Source organism: Hyaena hyaena, unplaced genomic scaffold (genome assembly GCF_003009895.1).
Source record: "Hyaena hyaena isolate Hyena2069 unplaced genomic scaffold, ASM300989v1 scaffold_407, whole genome shotgun sequence".
NCBI lineage: Eukaryota > Metazoa > Chordata > Mammalia > Carnivora > Hyaenidae > Hyaena > Hyaena hyaena.
The window spans coordinates 832,410-854,951 of record NW_024081037.1 but is presented as its reverse complement, the minus strand read 5'-3'; the positions used below and the strand labels follow the sequence as shown (position 1 = coordinate 854,951).

Sequence of the window (22,542 nt, the reverse complement as noted above, 5' to 3'; positions counted from 1 at the left end):
GTTTTAATGTTTATTTATTTTTGAGAGAAGGAGAGAGCACAAGGAGGGGATGGGCAGAGAGACAGAGGGAGACACAGAATCTAAAGCAGGCTCCAAGCTGTCAGCACAGAGCCTGACACAGGGCTCAAACTCATGAACTGTGGGATCATGACCTGAGCTGAAGTCAGATACTTAGCCAATTAAGCCACCCCGGCACCCCTGTTTTTCTATTGATGGATACCTGGGACCACGTCCTATTTGGAACTATTATGAATAAATCTGCCACGAACATTCATATACAAGTCTTTTTCTGAATGTATATTTTTATATCTCTTAAATACATAGGAGTAGAATTGCTGAATCATGTTTAGTTTTCTAAAAACTGACCAACTTTTTTCCAAAACCAATCTATCATTTTTGTATTCCCACTATCCTATATATTTGGAATTATCAGTCTTTTAATTTTGGACATTTTGGTGGGTGTGTACCAAATAACTTTTGACCAAACCCAAAAGAAACTAAAACAGCAGTTCTATTTTTTTTTCTATTTTTACAGTGAATGTTCTTGTTTTTGTTGTAAAATAGTAATGTAATTTTTTTTTTATTTTTACTCAAGTGATGAGCAAACACTATTATAAATTTTTCATAAGAAAACAGCATCACCTTTCCTACTCTTATCCTAGGTATTTCTTCAGAGGCAACTACCCTCAGCTTTTACCTGTTTTTCTTATTTGCTAACATATTGTTTATACTGCTGTTTTTTCATTTACCAGCTCTTGATATGATGTTTTAATTTCCTGAGGTAGCATATGAGGACACATCTCGTCCATCTACTCCGTACTCCCTCTCTAACTGCTCATTCCCTTGCTAACACAATATCACATTCTGGTTAAAACCATTGTCACTGTATCACAGTTATGACCATGAAGCTACTGTTTCAGTGCTGAGGGGGAAAAGCTATAATCATTCCTCCTTTCTTACATAACTTTTTGTTTTTATGGCACTAATAATTACCTCATTTCTTCATTTGTCTAGCTTGTTGTGTTCCTACTGTTAATTGTTTCCATATATTCCAATGTTTTCCACATGTCCATGAATAATATTTTCCATATGCTCAAATAGATCACTCATTGTTCTTTCCTGCAGGCCTCTGTACTCCTATTCCACACTGAATTGGTTATTCTCTTGGTCTGGTGAGCAATTGAGATTTGTCTTTACCGTTCCTTCAACACTGTCCTGGATTAGTTTCTTTATTTACTGAATCCTATACCTTTCTCTTTTTTTTATTTAGCTCTTTATTTTGCTGGAAGACAGCCTTTTTTATCTGTGGGTTAGAAGTCAATTTTTTGAGACCTTAAATACCTGAGAATACCTTTATTTTACTCTTAACTTGTCTGATAATGTAGCTGGGTATAAAAGTCTAATTTGCAAATAAAGTTTCCTCCTAAATTTGAAGGCATTATTCCATTAAGCCCTAACATCCATTATTGCTGTTGCAAAGTCTCACACAATTCTTTTTCTGGATTCTTTGTATTTTCTATGTTACTATTTTTTTTTTGGAAATTTTTAGTCTTTTGTTTGTCCATAATGATCTGAAGTTTCGCAGTGATGCTCCTTAGTGTGGGTATTTTTCATATTCATTATATTGTATATCTATGGACTTTCAATTTAGTTTCACGTTCTAGAAACTTTCCTTCAGTCCTGTAAAGTTCTTCCTGTGTTATTTCTTTGACCACTCCTTCCCCAGTGTTTTATATGGCCCCTTTTTCTATAATACCTTTCACTGGGATGTTGAATCTCGTGGACTGATTCTCTATCTAATTTTCTTGCCATTTTTCATCTTTCTGGGAGATTTTCTTTATCTTCAAGCCTTCCTCCTAATTTTTATTCCATATTTCTTATTAGTTTTCTTTTTGTTTCATGACTGCAAATTCTTCTGTTAGGTGTCTGACAATATTAATTATAATCATTTTGAACTTTTTATCTTTTTGTTATTTGCTCTCAGTGTGGACAGTTTCCTTAACTGTCTATTCATATTGAAAAGAGATACACTAAAAAATGACAGAATATTTTTGTGCATACGTGAGGCCCATTGATTAGTGGACTTCATAGTAGGGTAATAGAATAACAAGCTGTATTTACTATGCTCTCCCCCCAAATGTCACTTTCTTGTGGCATTTCTCATAGGCCATTTCATTTTCCAGAGAAAAGTTCAGTAGTCTCTTACATACAGCATGTAAGTCTGGCCCAAGACAGTCTGAAACAAGGACAGAAAAAGGAAATGAGTCTCAGCCTCTGCCCTGTCTTCCCTGTGCCAGATTTCTTTGTCCTCTTCTTCTCTCCAGAGAATAAACCTTCAGTCTGCTGCCAGGAAGAGCAAGATGAGAGGAAGCAGTAATCGGATAGTTGGTTGGCTGCCTGGGCAGGATATACAGCCCAGTGGGAGGTGGGAATAAGGCTAACCATTCTAAATATAAACTTTCAACCAATGTCCTTCTTTTAAACCCTCACTCTCTATACTAGTTTGTGCTTCCAGCTACTGAACCTTTTCAGAGTCCAATAAGCCAAACAACCTCACCTATTGTTAGCTTTCACCTCTCCAGAAACCTAAGGGCTAGCTCTGTCTTTCTGCTCATCACTTCTATCCAGTTTCAGTGATTTTCCATTTTCCAAAATGTTATTGAAATCTCTCCACTACTGTTGTGTTTTCCCAATTTTATTGTCCTTATAAATTTACACACTTTTCAGTTTCCTTCACTTTTAGTTTAGTGGTATTTTTGAGGCTGATTTGTCATACTTATCCAGAAGTATCATTCCTAAAGGATATAATTTTTGACACTTTAAGGGATTAAAAATATACTTCACATGCTTCACTTAAAGATTATTTTTTTCATATATATTTCTAAATATTTAAACTACATATTTAAGCTATGTTTTTAAAAAATTACTAAATTTCATATAAAGAAATAACATTACTTATCAACTATCAAAGACATATACTGTTGAATTAGTTTCCAGAAATGGTTAGCTAGTCTGGCCTGAGTCTTCTCTATCTTTTTACCTACTCCCTCTGAGGGTAAACATCAGTATCTATAAGGCAGCTCCTTAAATTTAGGAATTTTTAATACAGTGGACTCATACTTCTACATAAAGCCATCTCACCTCTGTGGAAATTGATCCCATCAATTTGTCTTCTTCATTAGTGCCCAACATTAACTACATAAGGTGACTGCTCCCAGAAAACAAAAAGTATAATGCATTTCCCTTAAGATGACCTAAGAATTTGAACCTAACATTTAAACCTGATGCAATATTTTAACTAAAGAAGTTCATCAGCCATGTTTCTTTTTCCTGTGCATGATTCAGAATTTTGTTTCTATTTTTTTCTTCCAGAATTGGACAGTCCATATCCTTATAACCAAGCTCATTTCCAGGCTTAATTTTTGTCATGTTAGAGTTAACTGGCTTTGTAAACCCAACGTAAATACAGCCCATCACATTGAACATACTCTTAGCACTCTCATTTGCTAGATGACAAAATGAAACAGGTTTCTACATCTGCTTCCCAAAAGCCTTGATACTGGTGACAAGATACTACAGTATGCCTTGAGGGATCTGCTAATCATATGCAGGCCTTTGCCTAAGGAGCATGAGCTGAATGTGGGCCTAGTCTGTAATTGGACTCTTATGACCATCTGGCAGCTTCTGTGACATATTAGTGGCCTTGGCCCAGTTTCTAATTGGCATGTACCAGCATCAAACTGGCATGTATCTGCATCCACAAGATAGCTTAACTTTCTAAATAAGAGAGGTCATAATATCTTTCTTTCTTTAGCTATGATGCAATTGCTTTTGGCAGGTTTTTTTGTTTGTTTGTTTTAACTGAGAAGAAGCTAAAATTGCAAGATTTCCTTGTTACTTTAATCCTGAACCTTTTGAATCTGCTTTTCTACTAACTGAAACAGTCTAGAAACTGCTTGTCCTGGCCCCGTGTCTTGAAGAAATTATGTAGCTATATATATATATACATACACACACATACATACATCTGGCTTCAGGCCATAAGCATTCTTAATCTGCAGGCTGTCTGCAAACTTTAATAGAAAGCTTCGTCTGTAATCATTTTAAACAGAGCCAGTGGAGACAAGATTGCTTGAGTTAGTAGCTTACCAGCTTAAACTGAGTACTTTCTAGTTACAATGGAAACTTAATCCAGGAAAAATTTAGAATAAGTTTTCACTTATATTTTATATCTTACTTGGCAACTTGTTTGAAAATGCTGCATAAACTAACCAGCACAGGAAACATTTTATATTCCCACTTACGATTAATAAATATGGAGTCTGAGTCATTCTATTTTATAAATCTAAGTCTTGATCCAAATCTCCTGTTTTTCTACATTAAAACACACACACACAAACCTCAGGATAAAAATAGCACTAAACTGTGTAGGGTACTCAAGGGCCAAGGCAACAGGCAAAATTGATTACTCAGAATGCCTTTGCCGAGACTTTTGTCAGAACGTCAGGAGAAACATTCATTTTGTAGTCACTATAGATAAGGCATGTGGTGCAGCTGTTCATGTAAAAATGTAAGTAAACATGTCCTACTTCAGTTTTTCAGTGCCTATTGAAAGAGAAAAGGAATGGATAACAAAATAATAAACCAATGGCTTGGAAATACAGGCTCACACTTTACTAGTTCATGGAAAATGCCAGTCACACTAGTCAAAGACTTTCTTACCACATCTTAATTTTAATCACATCTATTTCTGCCAGTGTTTTACAAACCTGGCCACTGTCTTCAATCTTTAATACCCTGCACCACCACTTCAAACATATATATACACTCCCTCACACACTTTGACCTTTCTTCAACAATGTCTCAATCTCAAGTCATCTGCATTTTCTGATTTTTCTCAAATTCTAAAATGCTAAATGAAAATGCTAAAATGATGCTAAAATGAAAATTTACCCATCTGTATCTCTTTATAGCCTAAAGAATGTTTCTTGATAAAACCAAAGGAAACAAAAGAAGGTGCCACCAAGAGAAGGAAGAGAAGAAAGGTATTATTAATACTTTCTTACAATATCTTACAACCCCAGGTGATTACCTCACATTTCTATATAGTGTACTTTGTTGAGGCAATTATTCTAATTCCCACATTAGAGATTGTAAGATTTAGTGAGGTTTGGTAACTTTCCTAAGGTGGTTAGTATTAAGTGTTTCTGTGAAGGTAAAAATAAATTCTTCTGATTCCTATTTCAGGCTTGTGGAGCACACACATCATTGTTACCCACTTTTGTTTTCATTGTTTTTAGAAGATAGACATGGATTTCTAAATCTAGGAGCCCAAAGCTGTCCTGCCCTCTGGCTCTGCCCGAGAGAAGAAATTTACCAACTTTCTTTTCATATCCATTTTAGTTTTTTAAATGTTACATCCTGAAATATTAATAAAAAGAAAATAATAAGTATATGAAGGTAGTATAAGACATTTCTGATTCTAATTTGGACACATAAAACAAAAGGCTCCCCTTGTATTTTAATACTTGCCTATGAGTACATGGAAGACTGTATTGCACCTATACAGACTTTCTCATGGCTCAGCCTTGGAGAAAGCATGGTTTAGCTTTGACCTTCCACCACAGTTGTGAAAACAGCAGTGTAATTCTCTCCCTGCCAAGGTCTACTGCAGAATTCAGCAAAGGAAATATGATTGGGATTAGAGGAAAGAAAATGGATTGAAACCAATTCCTTAACAGCAAGCTTTTAGAAAACTTGAGGGTATGTGTGCGTATGTTTTCTTTGTCCACAAATGGCCAAACAGAAAGATGGGCGATGCCAAATTGGCTGAGGTTTGGCAAGTCCTTTAAGAAGTGACTTTAACTTCTCTTTGATAGTTTATACACTAATTGCCTTCAGGAGTGTTAAGTTCTTGGTGGCTCAAGGTCAAAACTGTAGCTAGATAGTTTAGCTTGGGCTGAGGTCATGCTAAAATGTGCCTACTGATGACATATTTTTAAAAGTTAATTCATTTGACAGAACTTTGACCATTCTTGGCAGTGGTGTAGAGATGAGGATGTTGTGGAAAGAGGAGAAAAAGCTAGAATGGGGGTGGGGAATGGCTCTGTAGATCTTTGGTGAAAAATCAGAAGGAAACAAGAAGGAAAGTTTATGATGAAAATTAACTAAACAACTATGTGTTCCTAGTACATTGCAGGCACTCAGTAAATGCTACACAAATGAGTCCAATGCAGTAAGTGCTACACAAATGAGCCCAAATCAAAATAAATGTTGTAAAGTCTTTTCATGGGGCCACTTCAAGACTCTCTCCCAAGACTTGAGGATTCAGAGCCTAAAGTCCCCCTTTGCGGTGTGTGGACTCCCATGCTCAGATTACCCCTGCAGGTTTTACTTTAATCCCAGAAATCCATACGGAGACTTGGGGCCTTAAAAATCAGGTTAGGCAAAAAAAAATTCTCAAAATTCTACTCTTCCAGGAATAAAAATCACCTAAAGATTAAAGAGAAATTTCCACAGCAAAAAGATTTCTTGACTTGTAATAGAAAATAATGCCCTATTATAGAGATTCTCACAGAAATTTAAGTTCTCCTAGAAGCCATACACCAAGAGTTACAAGGAGCCTTTTAGATTGCCTATTCATTTTTCAAACTAATGGTTATATCCAAAAAGTATTTATTAAGTTTTTTCGGGTGTATTTATTAGAACTCACGTTCATACTCAGCTTTCACCAAAACTTATGTGCAGTGTAAATACCAGGGAAATCAACCTATTCTAAGCTAATGCCATTGTAAAATCTATCTTCCTGGGTTTTTATTCTCTTCCACCTCATGTCTTAGAAGAAAATTACTGATGTTCTTGCAAAATCAGAGCCAAAACCAGGGACACCCGAAGACCTACAGAAGCTGATGAAGGACTATTACAGCAACAGTCGCTCAGTGATTGAGTTAGAGGAACTAAATCTACCAGGTACAGTCAGACTTGTTTGGCTTTTTTCTTTCTTTTTCTTCTTACTATTCAGAGGTTAGTCATTTAGCAGGACTCAGTGTTATTGCTATCAATTTTCCTGACAAGGAGGAGCAAACAGGGTTCACGGCTACATCTTAGCCAGTGAATCGATGTATTTTCCACATGCTAATACTCCTTTCCTCAACCTAATAGTTTTAACTGTTGAATGGTTCCTTTATTAATATGCTAAATGGCATTTGTTCAATCTAGTAGATTTGTAATTGCATTTTTTCAAAGAGCTACTGTTGAGTGTGCATTTTTTTAGCATTCTTCAAGGAGTAAGAATCCCTACTAAGTATAGAAGTTAAGTTAAAATAAAGATAAAGCACACATTTAAAAGCATAGACATGAAACATTAACTTACTCTTATAGATAAGAACTTTAGCTTTAATAAGTTTTAAAGCTTTTAGTTTTGTTGTTGTTCTTATCACATATTTCTAGTTATAGTTTTGTTTTTATGGTAGCGTTTTGGGTCCCAGGCCAGTCTTTCAAGCAAACTATCTAAGGATAGGGATAAAATTCTGCATTTTTAGCAATGCTGACACCTCACCCAGGCTGATTCTTAAGCCTACTATTGTTTGAGATCTACTGCCTTAGAATATTTATAATTCAGTTAAAGATATTGCAGAATTCTTGAAACAACTAATTTTAATTAATTTAGAAATTCTGATACATCCTGGAACTCTTCTAGGAGATATTAAAGAAAAGAGATGTTACAAAAATCAAACCACATAAGATTTGGTCACCACTGTTTCAGATGAGCTATTTATAGATTACCAGGGACATCTAATTCTTGCTATTGGAAAAAGTCAGAGATAGCTTGATTTCCCTTTTCCATTACTACTTTATACTTTCTAGAGGCTTAAGCTGGAAAACCTTCCCGTGCCCTGAATTTTTATAATTCCTTTGTGATGTGCTTTTAAAAACAAAATGCACATTGAATTTAGAAACAGGAGTGTCCCCTGGCTCTTTTCCAAAAGGAATACCCTTAAATTAGGGAATTTAAGGAGTACATTTCCACATGAGGGAGATCTGGAGTTTTAGATTCACAAAACCCAGATGGCTCCACCAGCAGTTAGAAACCACTCCTGTCTGGGCATAGTTCTTTTGAGAAGAGCTGTGTCCTGACTGCTCCTTCGCAGGTACCAAGTGTTAGAATAAAGCCTCCTTTCCAAGCTTAACTGAAGTTTGACTCAATGGTTGCTTTTTCCTTATAGTTCTTTGTTAGCATATGCCTTCAACTTTAGAAGGATATTTGTGACATAGTGGGATCGCTGCTACTCTGCATACTTATGGAGCATCATAAATCTTAATTTTCTAGTATTGTAGGGAGGCAGGGGGCAAAAGAAATCTTTAAGAGCCATTGGAGTTCCATAGTGAGTTTGCATTATATTATTGCTATATTACAGTTCAGTCGTGTAGTTAAGGAAGAATGTGTGGCCATGGCTCGGTTTAGGAAGGAAGGAAAATGCTAAAAATACTTTTATAGACAAAAAGAACGGGTTCTCATTTTCAGTTAGGAAATTAGGCCATTCTGAGACACAGTGAATAAGGCATTGTAAGAAGGTTCAGGAGAAAAGATCCCAGTTGCTACACTTATTTATGAGACCAAGGACAGGGAGGAAGTCCATGATAGGTAAGAGGAGGGGACACACCGTGGGTTATTTGGAACAGGCTTCGGTCAGGGAATAAATATAAGGTGGATATAGATAATGAAGGATTGTTCTGTTTGTTTGCTGAGTGTCTAGCTTGGTTTTGATTTGAGGTTATTTGTTTCTGTAGGGCAGGAACATGTCTTTTCAATTAATACTGTTCACTGTATGTTGTTAATGTCATACACATGGGCCTTAATTAGTTTCGAGGCAGGAATCTCTTGGAGTTAACTCAGCTGACCTCCTGAGGGCTGCAGTGTGGTTTAGATCAGTGCTAAACCCCTGTAGGCTAACAGCAACTGAAATCACCCAAGAACTTAAAAAGCAAATTCCCAGGCCCACCCCCAAGGAATTCTGACTTACTAACAAAAGGAGTCCATCCCAGGAAACTATATCTTTTATAAAGCTCTTTCGGTGAGTCTGATCATATCCAGGCTTGGAAAATTACAGTTTTAAAGACCATCAAAGTCTCTCCAGTTGTATAGGAAGCAATATCTTTGAAGTTAGTGACATAATGTGAGTTATATATGCCAGGTCACAATATAAATGTCATTTAATTTAGTAGTAGTTTACTCCCTAGCACTCTGGTGTGTTTATAGAAAACTTTTTCCTCTAAAAAGAATTAGAATGAGAAACATGATCTTGCTTTTTTATTTATACATCTCAGGTACAGAGTTAATAATGCTACCTTATTGCTAGACTATGATAGTCCTTGGTTGAGCAAGGCCCCTACATTTTATTTAAGTGTTACATTGTCTTTTACTGTGATCTTGTGTTGTGTTGTATTTTGATGCATTATTCCCACTCTTCCCTAATACACACTCCTTTTTACATTCCCCATAGCATTCAGTCTAATGTGTTAATATGTTTTTAAATATGTATATATGCTTATAAAATGTCATGTCAATGTATGTGTGTTCATTTTACAATTTATCTAAATGATACGCTGAACTTCTCATTTTGTCTCTTTTCTCATTGAGCACTTTTTTTGAGATATGCCCATATGGCTTTATGTACACCAAGTTCATTGCTTCTAAGTACTACATAGTATTCCAGTGATTCTATCTACTACATATTGGTCATCCATTTTCTTAGATATGGACACCTAGGTTGCTTCATGCTCCCCACTGTCACAAATAATGCTAGGAGAAATATACTTGTGTATGTCTCTTTATAGACTGCATAAGAATTTCTTTCCATCATTTACTCAAGAATTTAACATGGGGTCATAGGGTGTATACAACTTAATTTTAGTACTTTCCAGAATAGCTATTACCAGTCTATACTTCCACCTACATTTCACAAGAGTTTTATTACCCTGCATTCTTGACAATACTTGGTTTTATACATCTAATAAATCACATTCTAATGTGTGTGTAAAGTATTATCTCCTCATTACACTAATATGAATTTCTATGATGACTAGTGAGTTTGAGCATCTCTACATAGATGTGTTAGCTATTTCCCCTTTACCTTTGTATATTGCTTATTCCATAGATTTGAAAAGTAAACGTACTTCATTAGTCCATTGAATGATAAAACAAGCTTCTATTTCAGTACTCTAAGAAATTATGGACAGTTTAAAGTTTACTTGTTCTTGTTGCTGCTATTGTTTTAAATGCTGGACAACACTTTAAAATATATAATGAGCCCCCATTCACTAATGTTGTATAATGTTCAATCATATTCATTTAATGTATTTTGATCATATATGTTTTGGCAAAATCCTCTACAAAGCATGTCTATCATATTCTAGACTCCTGTTTCCTCAAGGCCAATGATTTGACTCATAGTCTTTCATCATACCTTAAAGAAAGTAAGTAAACTATGATTTTCTTCTAAGTTATTCACCAAGTTATTATTACTTCATTAAAACATAAGATCCACCTCTCTCTCTCTCTCTCTCTCTCTCTCTCTCTGTCTCTCTCTCTCTCTTTTATTTTAAGAGAGAGAGAGAAGGCATGAGTGGGAAGAAGAGAGAGAGAGAGAGAGAGAGAATCCCATGAGTGGCAGAGAGAGGAGAGAGAAGCAGCGCCCACCTGAAGCAGGGTTCATGTTTTACCTGAAGCGGGGCTTGAGCTCACCTGATATGGGACTCAAACCCATGAACCATGAGATCATGATCTGAGCCAAAGTCAGATGCTTAATGACTGAACCACCTAGGTGCCCAAGATCCATCTCTTTAAAAACTTCTAAAACTGCCTTTAAAAGCAAAACTTTCTACCTCAAATAGATTTGAAATAAAAGTTTCTCTTAAGGTCCATCTTGGTATTAATTTTTGTTTATTTAAGTTTATTCTTATTTTGCTCTGGCTTTGAGAATTTGGGCTTTAGTCTCATTTTTGGTTTATAATATCTTATTGGTATTGGTCTAGGAATCCAGAGAATACTTGATGTTCTAGTTCCAGACCCCTCACTAATTTGCTGTTTGGCCTGGGACAAGTCACAGAGTATTCCTTTGGGACTTAATTTTGTTATCTGAAAGATAAGTAAGTTGGACAAGTGATCTTTGTTCTAGCTGTGAAATTGTGAAATTCTGTTCACATGCTCAGAACTCAGATCATGGCTATTGCACAATCACATTTTATCTTTTCAACATGTATTGTGTGTAGCTAGTAATAAGCTAGATTATTCATATTAGGTAGTCATCTATTTGTGGCTGACAATGAAATAGTTTAGATATAAATATTTAACATTTAACATTTCGCTAGTCATATTTAGCTAACTTGGCATATTGTGTGCTTTGTGTTATAAGTTAATGATTTTTCATTTTAATCTAGTATCTAGAATAACCAGTTAACAGAATCTACACAATACTCATTATATTTTACCTTAATTAAATACTAACAAAGAATAATTGGAGAATATGCAACTTTGGGAGTCCTATTTTGTTGTATTTAGAGTAATATTTTTCTTATGGTCTTTTTTCAGTCTGCCCTAAGTGGGTAAAACTTCGGAAAAACCATAATGAGAAGAAATCAGTCCTGATGCTGATCATCTGCAGCTCTGCCCTCCGGGCCCTGGAGCTTATTAGGTTGGATGCTTCACTCATTCATCTCATAAATTTTTTCTGAATAAATGATATGTGTCAAGCTGATATGTTCTGTATGCTGGAGATGTAACAGTGAACAAATAAATATACTTCATAATGTCAAGTAGTGTTAAGTAAGACAAAATAAAGCATAGCAAAGGGATAGACAGGGATGAGGAGCTACTTTTAAAAATTTTGTCACAGGAAGCTTTTCTAAGGAGAATGACATTTGAGCAGAGATGTGAACAAAGTGAAGGGGAAAGCTGAGCAAATGTGGAAGAAGAACATTCCAAACAGAGTAGACAGGAAGCACAAAAGGCTCTGGAATGCAATGTTATCAAAACATTTTGAGCAGAGGAGTTACATGATCTGAATAATCATTCTAAAAGCTCACTTTGGCTGCTTTGTAGAGAATACACATTGTAGAGGGCAAGAGTCAAAGCAAGGAAATAGTATAAGCAATAACCAGTTGGAAGAAATAAGGCGGAAAAAGACCTAATTTTAAATAATAAGAGGGGTACCTGAGTGGCTCAGTCAGTTAAGCGTCCAGCTTCAGGTCAGGTCATGATCTGACAGTTCACAAGTTCGAGCCCCGTGTTGGGCTGTGTTGGCAGCCTGGAGCCTGCTTTGGGTACTGTGTCTCCTGCTCTCTCTGCCCCTCCCCTGCTTATGTTCTGTCTCTTTGTCTCTCAAAAATAAGTAAATATCAAAAAAAGTTTAATAAAAATAAAAAATTACAACAAGAAAAAAATAGAATGCCAGAGAATAAGCTTACCAAAATCTATACAAAGAAAATATTACACAAGCCACCCAGAAGATCTTGAACAGACAAAAAAGTATACTATATTGTTGAATAGGAAGAGTTGATGTAAAGATGTCTGTTTTACATAGAATAATGTATGAATTTCACAGATTTCCAATGAAACTCCAATAGAATAGTTTTTTAACCAGATAAGCTAAAGTTCAAAGTTTAAAGATAAGCTATAGTTCTAAGTTGATAAGGAGAAAATACAGAATTAAAAAGAGCTGGAGAAATTCTGAAAAAGAATATTAGTGAGAGGATACTATGTCTATAGTATCTATCAGATTACCAATGGGTATATATTACAGAGTCTCACTAATCAAAACAGTATGGAACTGGCATATGCATGATAAATCAGACCAGTGGAATAGAATTGGAAGTTCATCAACAGGCCCGTATGCATATGAAAATGTAGCATATGGCAAAGGTGACACATCAGTGAAGAAAGATGGATTATTTAATAAATGGTGTTGGAACAACTGGGTAGCCATCTGGAAAAGTAAAGTTGGGTCCATATCTCACCTCTCATACCAAGATAAATTTCAAATGGACTGAAAATTTAAATATAAACATTTTATTTTAAAGATAATTTGTCAGTGTTTTACTAAGTGCTTTCACATACCTTTTCATTTACTATAGTTTTTGTAGAAAAAACAAAAGGCTTCCTTCCACTGGATTGGCGGTAACATTGAGCTTTCAGAAAAGAGCCGTCAGAGTTAAGTGGGGTTTACTGGGACTAGCCCTCTTCCAGGGCAAGGCTCTGTACCAGGCTTTGACAGGAGACAAAAAAAGGAAAATCCAAGTCCTGGAGAAAAATAAATTGAGGTGCAAATGTAGACTCTCAGTAGCTATTTGGCATCTATTTTTTTAAATGAACTAATCTGATTATGAATTTAGAAAAATAGTTTTTGAGTTCTTCCAATTCTCCTTTCCCCGCAAGACACACACATTAAATTGTATCACACACCCTCTCAATAAAACAAGTGTTTCTCATGACATATCTGCTCTAAACACAATTGATCTTCAAGACTCCACCTGCTTCTGGGGCGGTACTTGCTGGTTCTGAAATCATAGCTAGTTCACATTGACTTTTCAGTGTTTTTTAAAAATACCACCACAGAACTCATTTCAGGTTCAGATGTTAATGGCAAAGAGGTTGGCCTGGAGATGACCTCTTAAAAACAAACTGTCACATTGATTTGAGCTTTTACTGTACATAAATACCTTTCTGAAGGGCATAAAAGCACTATGTTGTCACACATCACTTACCAATCCTGTGTTCTTCTGTGTCATTTGTAATGTTATGATACACTTCAAGGTTAGGTGATTTGCAAAAAGTGATTTCTGAGCTAGCACAAGCCCTATTCATAAAGACTAATGGTGAATAATTCTAACTTTTCTAAGAATATCTGTTTTCTTAGGGACCATGAATTAACATTAAATATGTCCCCTAAACTCTCTTCCTAGTTAACCTTCCCATGGAGAAGGCTTATGTGTGAGTAAAAATCAAGTACAACAGAACATGTATAGCATAATTTACTATCTTGCAAACTCATATATTCCTACTGGTAAATAATATTTCTGAGCAGTATTCCCATGTTAGGTCTATTACCAAACATCAATCAAAAGATAGATCTTTTATACTTTTATACCTATTGATAGCAGAAACATTTTCGCATGTAAAATTTTGCCAAAAGGCTCATTCTGCAAAGTACAAAGTGTGGGGCTGCTCTGATTGAAAGACATAAGCCTTTCTTCTCCCTGCCAGCTCATTCCCAGCAATCCACTATGGCAGCCACATACAGACTTTTGTAGATGCCCTTGGGCTTCACAGAGCACAGCCTGAGATCACTGCTCTATGATATTTCTTGCAACCAAATTTTATACAAGAACTATACTGAAGAGTTGAAAGATAAATTCTCTGCCAGGGACCTGAAATACAGACATTCTGTATTAACAAGTGAAGGGCAGATCCATATTTTTCAATTATCAAGGAAACCTAACTGAAGTTAACCTTGCATATGAGAATTAGAAGCCAACCCAGGTAACATGCCTGAATAAGACTTCCTTACTTTCCTTCCAGAGATGGGCTGACTTGAAAATCTCAGAATCTTTTTGTGTATATATATACTCATAGTTACATAAATGCACGTATTCTTTTGAATAAAGCAAGACATAATACTTTAGTAGTCAATGTGTCCTGCAATGAGTAAGTTTTCTTAAGCAATAATCTGTGTTTTTTTTTTTTAATTAGGTCGATGACAGCATTCAGAGGAGACAGCAAAGTTATGAAATTATTTGCAAAACACATAAAGGTAAAACAAGGGCCTGTGGCTTCTGATGGGAGATGTAAGTTATCCTTAAGGGCTACTCCCAGCTTTTTCTTATCTCCTCAGCTGATATTTTCTTTGGCATCTCCTTATAACATATTTAACAAGTATTCTGGTGTTCTTTGCATTCCCTGCCTCTGCATGCCACCTGCCCCCACAACAGCCACAACTCCTCTGTGCTCCAAGATTTCTGCACAGAAGCTGAGATCTGACCCCTGGATTCTGAGAAGATTTACCAGTTTTATAGGGCAGTCCGTGGGGCATCTGGGTGGCTCAGTTGGTTGGGCGTCCGACTTCCTCTCAGGTCATGATCTCGTGGTTCGTGGGTTTGAGCCCCGTGTCGGGCTTTGTGCTGACAGTGGACTCAGAGCCTGGAGCCTGCTTCGGATTCTGTGTCTCCCTCTCTCTCTGACCCTCCCCTGCTCACGCTGTCTCTCTTGCTCTCTCAGAAATATATTTTTTAAAAAAATTTGTAGGGCAATTCTTTTCTATCTTGATGTTAACCTTCCCATTGTCCTGGAAGTTGAGCCTAAACAAGGGTAGCCCCATTTGCTTTTTTACTTCTTTAACTTTTAGATAAAGTGCTCTAAATTGGCCTATGATTGCACTTTCTAAAAACTCTTCTTTCCTCTCTCCTGTCTTGAAATAAATAGGTCCAGGAACAGGTAAAGTTGCTGGAGAAGCGTGTTGTGCACCTGGGTGTAGGAACCCCAGGGAGGATTAAAGAACTCATTAAACAAGGTATGAAAAGAGGCACTGATATGCCTAATTAGTACTGGAAGTTTGCCTTACCCCCATGTGAGTTTAGTAAACCATATCTGTGATGTAATGAAACCAGACTTCTGTGTTGATTGGGGAGTTGGAAACTCAGCCTTGTGTTGGTAAAGCTAGCAAGCAGGTATGATGCAGTAGGGAATGGCAGGGATTGTGGCAAACTGCAGTACATGTGCCCACCTACACACATTCAAATTCCACTTGCTTTAAGCAGGTTAGTGGATCCACAATTCATCTCACTAATTTGCAACCTCTAGAATTTGTAGAGCTAGATGAGTTGAGTATTTCTCTCTTAATTAATTGAATCTTGCTTCCCCAAGACTCCCCTTTCAGTTGAGGGCTTATATATAAAACATGTTGAAACTATAATGCAGTTTCTATGGATGAAATAAGAATATTCTAGAGTATTGCTCCCAAAATTCATTTCTCTTTTAGTACTTTACACAGAAACTATTCCAGACAACATCCACTGCTGGGTTTTTATAATTTGTTGGCTCTCTCAAAATCAGTAGCCTAAAACCTGTTAATCTGCTGATGATCTTATTACCTGTTTTACCTGCTAGACCAATTAAAGATTTCTTTTCAATACTCACTGCCAAATTACTTATTTAATATACTAATAGAACTCTGTTACAATTGGAGCTATTCCTAGATTTTTTTTTATATCTAAAAGTAATATGTTCATCAGTCTAATAACTCAGTATAGAGACGGTCATTTGCCAAGAAGCAAACAAAAGCTTAAAATACTAGTGTTTCTTTCCAGATGAAAATCATCCAGGGTTAAGTGAACCCACTATATACAAAGGTCTGTGCAATTACAAAGAAGTGACAGACTTGGCAGCCCCAAGACAGGGAAGAGAAGCACATTTTTTGAGTTCCTACTTGCACAGGTGCTATGCTACACATGCTTATGTATCTCAGTAAATATTCATGGCACCCTTGCACGGTAGAATTCTTATTTCATAGAAGAGAAAACTCTGAAACTCTGAAGGGTTAAGTGGCTGTCCCACAGTCTCTCAGTCTAGGCATTCCTAGTTCCAGAGCCTTTCCCTCTCAAAGAGCTCCTGATCCTTGAAGAGGTAAATATACCTAAAATGAGATTGACAACTTGAGGCACTAAATGCCACGACCTAAATGAGCACTTCCAAGTCCTACAGGAGTGGAAATATTATTATGGAGGCTGAATCTGTATTGAAGGCTTTACAGAGAAAAGGGTCTTTAACTGATCTTTGAAGTGTAAGGAGGATTAAAATGGGACTTCTGAAGTATGGAAAAGTGAGAAAAGCATTCAGGAATAAGAGAATCACTGAATCAGAAGAGGGCAGCCAGATACACATGACTGAGATACAGTGTTGAGCTATCATGGATTCAGACCTCCAGAGTCAAATCCCAGATCCAGCAACTGACCAGCTCTGTGACCTTGGCAAGTTACTTAATGTCTCTAAATCTTCTTCTGTATTCAAATGACAGGGATAGTGATAGTATCTTCCTCTTGGGATTGGTATGATAATAAAGTGCCAGTAGAGAATTTCATACCCTAAGGACTCAGTAAATGCTAGTTATTATTTTCATTAAAGAGAACAACTTTCTTGGTTAGAAACTTCATGGGCTTTAGTAGCTGGTGATTCAACTAGAAAGGAAGTTAGATTGTGGAGGGAGGACTTTGAACACTAAGCTGAAGAGTTTGGATTTTTGTCTTGTGGACATAGGAGGGCACTGAAGTGAAGGAAGAGATGAGAGGCACTCATAGCCTACCTGTGAGACACAGGGTTGGGAGAGATTGGTTGGGCAGCAGGAGGGTCCAGGGGATGGACCCTGCCTCTCGCACAGTTCTTACCCAGAGGTCCTTCTCTGCCTGACTTATTTCGCTCAGCATAACCCCCTCAAGGTCCATCCATGTTGCTACACATGGCCAGATTTCATTTTTTCTACTTGTGATGAGAACTCTTAAGACCTACTGTCTTAGCAGCTTTCAGATGTATAATACAGTACTAACTACAGTCACTGTGCTGTACATTACATCCCAAAACCTTATTTACTTTACAACTGGAAGTTTTTACCTTTTGACCATCTTCCACCCCCACGTTTGGCATCCACCAATGTGTTCTCTGTATCTATGAGTTAGGTTTTTTAGATTCTACGTATAAGTGATATCATACAGTATTTGTCTTTCTCTGTCTGACTTATTTCACTTAGCATAATACTCCCAAGGTCCATTCCTATTGTCACAAATGACAGGACTTCTTTCCTTTTTATGGTTGAATAATATTCCTCAGGGTGTGTGTGTGTGTGTGTGTGTGTGTATGTGTGTGTGTGACATTTTCTTTATTCATTCATTTGTTGATGAATACTAAGGGTTGTTTCCATGTCTTGGCCATTGTAAATAATGCTGCAATAAACATAGGGGTGCAGATGTCTTTTTGAGATAATTCATTTCCTTTGGGTATATACCCAGATGTAGAATTGCTGGATCATATGGTAGTTTCATTTTCAATTTCTTGACTGTTCTTCCATACTGTTTTCCATAGTGACTATATCAATTTACATTCCCACCAACAGTATACAACAGTTCCCTTTTCTCCACATTTTTGTCAACACTTGTTGTTTCTTGTAGGGGTGTTTGGTAATATGATTGATGATTAGTGATGTTGAGCACTTTTTCATGTACCAGTTGGCCGTTTGAATGTCTTTATTGGAAAAGTATCTTCATTTCCTTTGTCCATTTTTAAATCGGATTAATTGGTGTTTTTTGCTACTGCTTTCCATAAGTTCTTTATAGATTTTGGATATTAACCTCAAGTTATATTGTTTTTTAGTAATTAGATTAGATAGGATACCTGAATTATTTCTAAATTTTTGCTATTATAAATGATCATCTTTGCAAGTAAGTATATTTAAGCTTATTTCTTTAAAAAAAAAAAAAGATTTTTCTTTTAAGTAATCTCTACATCTAATGTGGGGCTCAAACTTAAAACCCCAAGATCAAGAGTCCCATACTCTCCCAACTGAACTATGCTGGTGCCCCATTAACTATGTTTAAGTTTCTGATACTTTTATAGTGATATGTTATGGAAAGAAAAGTGTTTTTTCAAATAGTAAGCATTTTAAGCTTCTGTTTGCTCTAGTGCCTTCCTGAGAGACTGTACCTGTTTGCTCTCCCACCAACAGCAAGTTATTTTTAAGGGAAGACTGCCAACCCATTGTTCTTCTCAATTTATAATTTTTAATTTTTCAGAGAAAATTTTAAATGACTCGTTATAATTATAAGAAGAATGAAAAAGGCTTTTGGACAGAAGGGGAGATATTGAAATAATCAGAGAAGAGTTGAGGAGAAGTGCTGCAGAGGAAACCTTCAGTTATGTTTCCACATGTAACAGGAAACAGCTTGGAACAGTGGGAAGATCATGAGGAGTGGGAAAAACTAACTGTGCCCACCTCTGAGACCTCTGAGGAACAGACAATACCTGAAGTCCCCGCCAGCCCCACATTCCATAATTGTCTCTAGATAGATAGGAAGACAGTAGAAATGGGAGTCCTGAAGTGGTTTGCTAGTCTTCTCACACTTTGAATAGAGCCCATTCATATTTACCTCCTTTTCTGCCTAAAATTAAACCCCAAACATTAGCCTCATCCTTCTGTCCCTTCACCTCCTCAGAGTCATTCAGACTCTGTTGGACTCAATTCCTCTGAAAGGCCACTACCTAGATTGCAGGATCCATCTTATCAAATTCCTGTCATGAATGAGACTTCACTCTCTGGGGCTTCATGAAATGGAGGCTGGGGATTGATTCTTTGCCAGCACTTGAGCAGTTGATGAGCTTAGCAGCTTCTCTGCTTCCCTCAGAATCAGTGATAAGATTATAAAGAAAGCAATCTCTGAGTTCTGCATTTGTTTTCCATCAGCCAGGGTCGGCACTTAGTGTGCAGAGATTAGTTGCTGGGGGAAAGGACAGTAAATGAGGCAAAAAGCAACCTGGAGACTAAAAAGTCATTTGGATAAGCTTATGTCGTAAGGTTTTGCTGTAGCAACTCTCTTTCTGCCTCTTTCAGGTGGCCTTAATTTGAACCCCTTAAAGTTTCTGGTTTTTGACTGGAACTGGAGAGATCAGAATTTGAGGAGGATGATGGACATTCCCGAGGTACCGTGTAACCAGCAATTGCCTTTAATCTTTTTTTCTTCAACTTGAACTTGAGTTCAAACACAGTAATAAAGTCGTTGACATGGGGAACCAGCAAGTTCTGGCCATTGAAATTTTTTCTGTCTTTTAACTCTGAAGTAACTCCAGTTATAAAGTCCATCTCACCCCATAGATCTAACTGTATCCTTTCCATGTCTTTTATAGGAATCAGCTTTGTTTCTTCACTAAATGACCAATGGCCTCTGCCCCACTGGGGACCACATCTATTACTGTGCCTTTGAGAAACAGGAAGATCTGGAGGACTTGGCACATTTTTGTGTGCCTTGCTTTAGAGACACAGTCATGTTTGTCTTTCATCTTTACAGATGCACTAGGGAGTGGGAGCACAAACTTCCCTCAGACCCACATCTCCCATACCCAAAAACTCACTTACTTAATATAGAGGGCTATTTTGGTTTTGGGTAGGGAAATTATTTTGATGTCTCAGTGAATTAAAACTGGTTGAATACCTTTGTAGCCACATAAGCATTAGCTTACTATATATTTATGAAACTAGTCCAGTAACATCAAAATGTGAAAAATTGATTTACCACCTACTGCGTATCATGGAGCTAATTTTTCAAGCCAGCCTGATGTTTAGAAGTATCTGTTGGAGAGAAAAGGGTTTGTGCAATAATTAACATGGCTGCCAGTCACCAACCAACCAGCAATGAATCATGGCAGTAACTATCAAAGAGATTTGGAATTAATTCTCCAAATGCGTTGAATGAATTAATTTCCCACATAAAACTATATCCCCAGAATGACCAAACCTAATTTTGATTAATCACTGAGTTATATCAGATATTAATACAGGTTAAAAGACAATTTTCCCAGTTGCGCGCACGCACACACACACACACACACACACACACACACACACCCTGTCCCCTGAACTGACTGGTTTTTTTGAAACCAGTTTAACAAATTTGATATTAATTATTTCACTTATAATATTAAATCTGAGTAATCCACCATGAGTTTTCTAATTATAAGAAGAAAAAATTGTGTCAAAAAGCACACTGTTATCCATAGTTATTTTTTTATGTTGAAGTCATTATTATCAGCCATCCTATATTGAAATATGTGTTATCAAGACATACTTTGAAACACATTTGTGTAAGATTTTTTTTAATGAAATTTATTTTGAGTGGTAACAAAAGGGCACTTTATTGAAACTGATGTTTTATATAGTACCTCTTACTTTACTTATGTAAATATTTCAACTCTGAATAAAACGCAGGTTAGGATTTTAGCCCTCCCTGATTCTGGCTATAACAGCCACATAAATACCAGGATATCCAGATGGTTGAATTTATTTGCCAAGACCATCTTTTCTTGATCTTAACCTTTTATTTTTCCCCTTGTCTCTCTTTTAGATAAGAAAGGAGGTTTTTGAACTTCTGGAAATGGGAGTCCTCAGTCTGTGCAAGTCAGAATCTTTGAAGCTGGGCCTTTTCTAAGTCTGAGTCCTAATGAAAATTCCAGTTTTTATGGGATTTGCATCTTGTTTAATAGCTCTGGAATATTGCAAGCACTCAGTAAATATCAGCTATTGTTTTATTATGTTAACTGTATCACCAGATGAATCACTAGAAATTTTTGATGGAGATTCTTTGACAAAACTGAAGCTGTCCTTTGCCAACTTCTCTTTGTAATAAAGTATCACCAGCTTGTGTGTGATGTTTTTTGAGCAGGATGCGTTTTTTTCGACCCATCGGCCTCTGATGTTACTGTGCAGGAGAAGAGAAAGAGCGCCTGGCTAAACCTTAGAGAAGCCCTTTCCCTCTCTGAGCCTCAGCTTCACCAGCCTCAAAATGAGAATGATCTCTCCGAAGATAGTTGAGGACTCCATGTGATGGTACTCATGGAACAGATTTCTAAACCGAAGCCTGGTCCCAGTGTAGTGGGCGGCCGTGGTAGTGGTTGAAAGAGTCAGAAGTGTTTGTGGCACTTTGCAAATGTATGAAAGACAACAGTGTAACTACAGTTGTCTTCATTATTTTTTGACTTTTTATTTTAAAATAATTTCAGATTTACAGAAAATGTATGTAATGCCTAGGGAGCTATCTGCATAGCAGTTAAAGAGAACTGAACGCAAGGGCTTTAAAAATCACTATCTGAAATGTCTGATGATACTGCAGTATAACAGCTGCTAACAAACTGTCATATCCATATCAATCCAGAACTGTGTGTTTCAACCAGGGGCATTTGTGTCCCCCAGAGGCCATTGCAATGTCTGGAGACATGTTTGGTTGCCACAACTGGGGAGAAACTTCTAGCATGTAGTGGGGGGTTATGACTGGCAGGTACAAGCCAAAGATAATGCTCAATGTTCTACAGTATTACAGGGCAGCCCCACAATAAAGAAATATCTGGCCCAAAATATTAATTAGTAGTACTGAAATTAAGGAACCCCATTCTAGAAATTTGAAAAGCAGAGTATATGAAGTATATTTGTATGCTTAAAGTAGGTTTATATAGAAAAATATGTAAATATAAAAGTACCTGTAGATGAATCACTGGGTTCTACTCCTGACCCCAATACTATATTGTATGTTGCTTAACTTGAATTTAAATAAATTATTTTTTTTAAGTTCCCATAAGGTGAGATCTGGCTCTTTCAAGGACGTTGTCCCAGAAATGTGTTCACTTAGTACCTGTGATGGTTAATGTTATGTGTCAACTTGACTGGGCCATAGGGTCCCCAGATAGTTGATCAAATATTATTCTGAGTGTTTTTGTGAGGGCTGTTTTGGATAAGATTA

General features: G+C 36.7%; 1 protein-coding gene across 1 annotated transcript in view; it reads left to right on the top strand.

The window, feature by feature from the left end:
- CMSS1 (cms1 ribosomal small subunit homolog) overlaps positions 1-21,457 on the top strand; it is a 398,583-nt gene extending 377,126 nt beyond the window's left edge. Inside the window, exons 3-10 of the mRNA XM_039251962.1 lie at positions 4,974-5,045; positions 6,840-6,969; positions 10,417-10,476; positions 11,591-11,693; positions 14,747-14,807; positions 15,476-15,563; positions 19,647-19,735; positions 21,154-21,457. Coding sequence (XP_039107893.1) covers positions 4,974-5,045; positions 6,840-6,969; positions 10,417-10,476; positions 11,591-11,693; positions 14,747-14,807; positions 15,476-15,563; positions 19,647-19,735; positions 21,154-21,237 — 687 coding nt within the window. The 3' untranslated portion in view covers positions 21,238-21,457. The remainder of the gene's footprint in view (positions 1-4,973; positions 5,046-6,839; positions 6,970-10,416; positions 10,477-11,590; positions 11,694-14,746; positions 14,808-15,475; positions 15,564-19,646; positions 19,736-21,153) is intronic.
- The last annotated feature ends 1,085 nt before the right edge of the window (positions 21,458-22,542 follow it).